General features: G+C 42.5%; 1 protein-coding gene across 4 annotated transcripts; it reads left to right on the top strand.

The window, feature by feature from the left end:
• Positions 1 to 2290: 2290 nt before the first annotated feature.
• LOC119789391 (putative butyrophilin subfamily 2 member A3) lies at positions 2291 to 7211 on the top strand. 4 transcript variants are annotated; one of them, XM_038294259.1, is made up of 7 exons: positions 2298 to 2639; positions 2861 to 3160; positions 4284 to 4568; positions 5213 to 5326; positions 5402 to 5430; positions 6092 to 6189; positions 7104 to 7211. In XM_038294259.1, exons 1-6 carry the CDS (start codon positions 2600 to 2602, stop codon positions 6164 to 6166), a joined length of 843 nt encoding a protein of 280 aa, XP_038150187.1. In that variant the 5' UTR covers positions 2298 to 2599; the 3' UTR covers positions 6167 to 6189; positions 7104 to 7211. The 4 variants fall into 4 exon arrangements, with proteins under 4 accessions (XP_038150188.1, XP_038150187.1, XP_038150186.1 ...); XM_038294260.1 differs by lacking the exon at positions 7104 to 7211 and having other exon boundaries at positions 2291 to 2639; positions 5225 to 5326; positions 6092 to 6404; XM_038294258.1 differs by lacking the exon at positions 7104 to 7211 and having other exon boundaries at positions 6092 to 6404.
• Positions 7212 to 7871: the final 660 nt, after the last annotated feature.

Genomic DNA, 7871 nt, shown 5'->3' on the forward strand with positions numbered 1-7871 from the left:
AGATCCGGCCGGAGTTGCTCAAGGTCCTGGATGTTGTAGGGTTGTGTTGGCTGACGCGACTCTGCAACATTGCATGGACATCGGGGGCAGTCCTCCTGGATTGGCAGAATGGGGTGGTGGTCCCCCTATTTAAAAAGGGGGACCAGAGGGTGTGCTCCAATTACAGGGGAGTCACACTCTTAAGCCTCCCCGGCAAGGTCTATTCGGAGGTGCTGGAGAGGAGGGTCTGTCGGATAGTCGAACCTCGGATTCAGGAAGAGCAGTGTGGTTTTCGTCCTGGTCGTGGAACGCTGGACCAGCTCTACACCCTCAGCAGGGTCCTAGAGGGTGCATGGGAGTTCGCCCAACCAGTCTATATGTGCTTTGTGGACTTGGAGAAGGCGTTCAACTGTGTCCCTCGGGGGGCCCTGTGGGGGGTTCTCCGGGAGTACGGGGTGCCGGGCCCTTTGATACGGGCTGTCAGGTCCCTGTATGACCGGTGTCAGAGTCTGGTCCGCATTGCCGGCAGTAAGTCGGGCTCGCTTCCGGTGAGAGATGGACTCCGCCAGGGCTGCCCTTTGTCACCGATTCTGTTCATTACCCTCATGGACAGAATTTCTAGGCAGAGCCAAGGTGTTGAGGGGATCCGTTTTGGTGGCCTTAGGATTGGGTCTCTGCTTTTTGCAGATGATGTGGTCCTAATGGCTTCATCAGGTCGTGATCTGCAGCCCTCGCTGGATCAGTTTGCAGCCGAGTGTAAAGCAGCCGGGATGGGAATCAGTGCCTCCAAATCCGAGGCCATGGTCTTGAGCCGGAAAAGGGTAGAGTGCCTTCTCCGGGTCAGGGAGGCTGTCCTGCCCCAAGTAGAGGAGTTTAAGTATCTCGGCATCTTGTTCACGAATGAGGGACGAAGGGAGCGGGAGATCAACAGACTGATTGGCGCAGCGTCTGCCGTGAAGCAGGACCTGTACCGGTCGATCTATGTTCCTACCCTCATCTATGGCCATGAACTCTGGGTCATGACCGAAAGAACGAGATCTCAGATACAAGCGGCTCGGGCTTCTGGTTAGGATGCCTCCTGGACGCCTCCCTGGTGAGGTGTTCCGGGCACCTCAAATGGGCCCCGGGGAAGACCCAGGACACGCTGGAGAGACTATGTTTCTCGGCTGGCCTGGGAACGCCTTGGGGTTCCTCCTGAGGGGCTAGAAGAAGTGGCTGGGGAGAGGGACGTCTGGGCCTCCTTTCTTAAGCTGCTGCCCCGCGACCCGACCCTGGATAAGCGGAGGTAGATGGATGGATGGATGGATGGATGGATGGATGGATGGATGGATGGATGGATGGATGGATGGATGGATGGATGGATGGATGGATGGATGGATGGATGGATGGATGGATGGATGGATGGATGGATGTCGCTACAAGCATGCTTAGAGTGAGGGATTGCCTTTGAGTCAATGGGTTGATTCAACAGCAGAAGGATTTAATGAATCAGGTTTTTATTTTCTTTTATCAATGTGTATTTAAATTTATCTTGGTGTGTTTTCTGTGCATTGTGTCTCTTTTCAGTGTCCTAGATGTGTTGAGGCTGATGTGGAGTCCTGTCAAAGACAAATAACATGTCACCCTTGTCTGATAAAGTGTTTTATTTAATGAAATATAAACACACTACAAAAAAGATCTAAAAATCAATCAAAATTTCTCAAAATTTGTTTGTTTACCCTTGATTTGAGTAGCTAAATATGATGTTCTGACAATGAAATGAGCATTTTTACCCTTAAATTAAGATAATTATATATTATGCACAAAAAGTGAGTCTGTATTTGTTTTTTTTTCTTATTTTAAATTTTAATTTTCTTATTCCATCAGCTTACCTGCTCAATTTAACCAAAAAATCACCTTAAAAAAATTGCCACATCATATTTCTGTATTTGCTAAACAGCATAACGTTTTCCTGCATAGAACATGTTCACTCATATATTTGTTAATATGACAAACAGCTTCCTGTATCATAAATATATCTCTGTCATTTGCAACTAAACAACCCTCCAGAAAATTTTAGTTCAGCAAACAACTTCCTAAGTGTGAATTAATGAATTAATGCATGGAGGGGAGGGGGGCGTGAGAGAGCCGCCCAAGATGGCAGCTATGTTAAATAGGGGTTGTTTACCTCGTGCACTGCGCATGTGCAAACAAGTTTTTTCTCTGACTTTACCTCTGGGTAGATGAGTCCATTTGGCACCATCTCTCTATGGTGCTGAGAATGTTATTTTTGGACGTACAGTGTGAACAGTCAGAATGCATCAGAGCATCAGACCATCCAGTGAACTTTAAACCCTATGATTTAGTCGTGTAGCTTCAGCTTTAGTAGGGAACAGTGTATACCTGCCCTGAGTCTGACTCCTCTGCTGTAAGGGGTCCACTTTGACCTGCTTGGATTCTGTTCTGACTCGGTTTAACTGCTCTGTCTGCAGAGTCTCAGAGCTGCTGGGTGTTAGTGGACTGACTGCAGCTCATTAGAATACATCACACTTCCTCTTTAAAGAGGAAATAAGATCATTACTGTTAGATCTGCAGCAGAGAAACGTCTTTCAGTTTTCAGCAGCTGATAGAAGGACAGGAGATGTTGGAGCTGATTCTGATCGTTGTTTTTCATGTTGAAGGTAAAGATCTGTTTTCTTTTAGATTAAACTGAGAGAAATTGACTCAGGTTTACTGAGATATTTGCTTAGAATGCTCAGAAACAGAGATTAAAATTTTATAAATGTTGACAAAGAAATGTCTTCAATAGATTTTCCAAATGGTTACAACAAAGCAGCTTCATGGTTGAATTTTTGAAGGATAAAACGTGTAAAACTTGAATGTGTCTTTGTCTCTGCTGCAGGAACTGAAGGAGGATATCTTCAACTCTATCATAGATCTGGAGATGATGCCGTTCTACCTTGTAGCAGTTCTACAAACTGCTCCACTATTAACTGGTTTTACAGCAGAGATTCGTCCACTGATCATCAGCAGGTTAAGGATGGAAAAGTTCAGAGTTCACCTCGAGCTGCCAGGTTAAATGTGGACAATAACTGCTCTCTGATCATCATCAACATGACTGCTGAAGATGCTGGAATGTACTCCTGTCGATTTGGTTCAGGATCCACCAATGATGGCGTTGTGCTTCTGAACGTTCTGACCAGTGAGTATGTAGACCTGAATGATCTGATGCTGTCAGACTCTTTCCTTCTCATTAACATTGTGAAATACTTGTGTTGGACAGATGTTTCTGACATCAACAGTTCTGATGAATATCTGATGCAGTCAGAAGTTCAAATGTTGTTCTGTCAGAGTGTGAACCAATCATTTATTCAGCTCTGTGTGATGCTTCAACCACACATCAGTCCAAACACTTAGTTTGACTTTACAGTCAAAGATCTGATAGTAAAAGATTCATTTATTTCATGGATGATCGTTTTTGTACCTAACAAAGATCAAACCAAACTCATTGTGGTTTTTAAATCTTATTTCTGCCTCCAACTGTGTTTTTGTTGAGTTTTCTTTGTTGGGTTTCGGCTGCTTCCTGTTTGAGCTAAAGGCGGGGCCAAGCTTTGAGGAGCCTGACATCAGGAAGTGACCTCATCAGAATAAACGTTGTGCTCAGCTGCTGTGGGGCTGTTTAGATTCAATTAGTTTCTCTTGTATTGTGTGATTAAATGCTTTGATCAAATCATTGCGGAGGGCTGCTCAGTGGAGCAGTGGGTAGCACTGTTGCCTTGCAGCAAGAAGGTTCTGGGTTCAATTCCTGGCCTGGGGTCTTTTTTTTGCATGGAGTTTGCATGTTCTCCCTGAGCATGCCTGGGTTCTCTCTGGGTACTCCTGCTTCCTCCCACAGTCAAAAAGCATGACTGTTAGGTTGATTGGCTTCTCTAAATTGTCCTTAGGTGTGAGTGTGTGCATGAATGGTTGTTTGTCCTGTGTGTCTCTGTGTTGCCCTGCGATGGACTGGCGACCTGTCCAGTGTGTACCCCGCCTCTCGCCCATTGACTGCTGGAGATAGGCACCAGCACCCCTCGCGACCCCACTTGGGACAAGCGTGTAAAGAAAATGGATGGATGGATGGAAACCATTGCATCATTTACTTTCATTTGGAAAGTTTTCTTGTTTTGTTCCATCATGCAGATAAATACCTGCTCAGATCTGTAACATTTGTGCATCAATCACCAAGAAGCATGGAGACAACATCTAAAGATTTATTGCGTTTTTTAAATGATTTCAGATAAAGTTTTGTCTCTAACTTTCACACATTTTCTTGTTTCTTTCAGTCTCTCCATCTTCACCAGCTGCTGATCCAACAAAGGATGGTGATGTCACATTACAGTGTTCTCTTGATAGGTGGAGTGGGTTGGGTTCTTGTCCACAGAACAGCCTCCTCTGGGTGGATGAGACAGGAACTGTTCTGACTGGTGAAGGTGTTGGGTACCAGTTTAGACGGACTGGCTGTGATTCTTATCTCACTGTGAAGCTTCAGAGCAGCAGCAACAGAAGCTACAGCTGCCAGTTTGTTGATGGAAACACAGTGAAGATAGAAGCTCACTACCAGCTGGAAGGTATGATGTCATTACTCATCCGTCTCTACTGACATATTTTTTCACGAAGAGGTTTAAATTCATACAATGAAAAAACATCAGCTTCTTTGTCAATATTTTTTTTCTTTCTGGATTATAGAGATATAATTCCTGGTTTCCTGTTTTAATTTTTCATTATAACAACCACAGTGACTCTTTAGCAAACAACTGTTGTGTAGATCTCCGCTTTTCTTCACCATGACGGTGGTGCAGGTTCTCCTTGGTTCTAAATGTTGATCCAAATCAGACATTCAGAAGGACCCAAACAGAACAGCATGAGCTGACATTAAATTTAACATTAAAGTGTTTCTGACTCTGATTGAAATGTTTGATAACATAGAAAGTTTAACCTGATTTCAATAACAGACCTGATCTTTAAAAACGGAGCTTTCAGCTGAATGGATGCAGACAGGCAGTGGTTGCAATGGACGTTAATATCCATAATAAGTCAGTTAATTATAAATGATTTGGTCATCTTAGACATCTAATAGATAAAAGGCGGTACATGGAATAAATTCATTGAGCTTCAGTTCACACTGTTAAGTTCTGAACTTGTTGGAGAGAAGATGCTGTTGATTCTGATGGAAAATCCACCATGATGTTAAATTGTTTTCCTCTGAATTCAGAACCATCCACAGGTTCCCCAGACTGGTCTCCTCTGAGCTTCATCATGTTGACTCTGAGGATCACAGCTCTGATCCTGATGGTTGGAATCACTGCTGATATCATCAGAACCAGAGGTGAGCAAACTGGAACAGAATGGAGCAAAGCTACAGATTTTTTTATGTTAATCTTTTTTTTCCTTTCCTTCCCAGGAAGCAAAAAGCATCAGAAAGACATTAATGTAAGTGAAAAAAAAATCCATCATTAAAAATACCTTCATAGATATTTTACATAGAGATTCTAAATTACAAACTTTTAGAAAAATTACTCAACTTTTAGAAAAGAATTAAACTAACTGTAAGTGTCATTACACTGTCACAAGTACAAAGCAATGAAATGAACTCTCTGCATTTAACCCATCCCCTTGGCGAGCAATGGGCTGCCACTGTGCGGCGCTTGGCGAGCAGTGTGGGGTTAAGCATCTTGCTCAGGGACCCAGAGTGGCAGTCTGTGGGAGTGGGGCTTGACCTCAGAAGCTCTGGATACCAAGCGCAATGCCCTAACCACTGGACCGCCAGTCCCTCTTTCTGCTGAGATCCTGTTTGAACACAACAGATTTACAAGCTTCTGCAGGAAGAATGTTCTGGTTTAAAGCCCAGTTTGGAATTTTCTGTACAGTTTGCATATTTTCAAACAACAGAACAAATATATTAATAAACAATGAAGAAGATTTATTGACTTTAAATAGTGTCAAACTGTTATTTTCTCAGAGTAATGAATAAATCAGCAGTTCGAAAGGATTTTCTGTCATAGCATTTATGTTGCTTTGAAATGTCTCTCTAAATGTTCATTTTGTTTCTATAGCTGTATTATAAAGGTTAATGTTTGGTTTTATCTCACAGGTTCATTATGCTGTTGATGAGGATGCAGTAGATTATGAAAATGACGGAGAACGTTCTACTGCTGCCACAATCTGACCAAGCTGACCTTCATCAACATGGTTTATACTTAAAAACATTTTATTTTGATTTTACATCTGTAAAAGTGTGATTTTCCTTTTATTTTTGTATCTCCTGACAAATAAGCTACATTTTTAATCTTGTTGCAGATTATTTTTAATCAATGTAGAATCTTTAAATTTGTTCTCAGACTAAAATCTGGAGGCAGTCAGACAGAAACTGATTAATGTGTCATTATCTCAATCACATCATATAGATACTGGAGAGCCAATCAGAGGCAGATTAATCTCACATCACAATTAAATTCAGATCTGTTTCCCATGAAGATTAGAAATTTCCCTATGATCGATGAGAGTCACATTGAATGATCTCATTTCTCGTGAAAACTGTCTTCATTTGTTAAACAACATAAAAGTCTCATGCAGCTTTTAAAATAACTTCCTCCTATAAAATCCAACCAATCCGTTTTTCCTTTGATCAGGAAGAACAGAGCATAAAGGAAACAATCATTAAAGCTCAGTTTGCTGCTCTCTGATCTACACTGATGCTCTCTGGTCCAACCCAGATAGCTGGCATCTCTTCTTCTATTGATGTGATTGGTTGTAGCATCAGCTCAACTCACCAGCAGAGCATTCTGGGAGTTGTAGTATAAGCAGTGAATGTTCTGTCTACCAGTGGGTCAGCTCTAGTAGACATTTGGATTGATCTCATTGATCACATTTGATCTGTGGGTCTGAGTCTGACTCCTCTCCTGTAAGGGGTCCACTTTGACCTGGTTGGATTCTGTTCTGACTCGGTTTAACTGCTCTGTCTGCAGAGTCTCAGAGCTGCTGGGTGTTAGTGGACTGACTGCAGCTCATTAGAACACATCACACTTCCTCTTTGCTCAGGCAGAGGAAATGACAACAAGCTAGACTGAAACTTGTTTAATCGTCTGTTTAATGTTCTTCAACAGCAGAACATCTCTCGACCTCCATCATTGAGTCCATCCTCACCTTCTCCATCACCGTGTGGTACGCTGGCGCCACCACCAGGGACAAATACCAACTGCAGCACATTGTGCTGAGAAGGTGATCGGCTGTAAGCTGCCATCTCTCCAGGACCAGGAGGCATGCAGGTCGCATCACAGCCGACCCTTCTCACCCTGGACACAGACTGTTTGAACCTCTCCCCTCAGTGAGGAGGATACGGTCCATACGGACCAGAACCTCCCACCATAAAAACAGCTTCTTCCCCTCTGCCATAAGACTCATGAACATCTAACTATATGTCAGACTCTATAACCTGCCCATGCCATTTATACTGCTCTATTTGCACTACCTTGTAAGATACTATTTTACTTTTTATATTTTTATCCATATTTTTATCCTAAGTGTATATATTAGTCTATTTTATTGCACGCCTTATACCCACAGTGTTTTAGATATTTTTATAATTTTATTTACCTATTCCATATCATATGTTTCATGTTGCACGATTGTACCATAAAAAATCCCTCATTTGTGAACTCCTTCACTAACAATGGCAATAAACCTGATTCTGATTCTGATTAAATCATGGATCACTTTATTTTCTCTGGGTGTTAGAAACTATTGAATTGAACACTGTCCTCCTGATTGACTGGGGCTTCTCCAGTGTCCACTGCTGCTGGAGTGAAAGCACCTAATGTTGCATTTATGCCTCAAATTGGTATGGACTGTGGAATTAAATTAATTTCTACAGA

Source organism: Cyprinodon tularosa, unplaced genomic scaffold (genome assembly GCF_016077235.1).
Source record: "Cyprinodon tularosa strain WSP-4 unplaced genomic scaffold, ASM1607723v1 ctg338, whole genome shotgun sequence".
Lineage (NCBI taxonomy): Eukaryota > Metazoa > Chordata > Actinopteri > Cyprinodontiformes > Cyprinodontidae > Cyprinodon > Cyprinodon tularosa.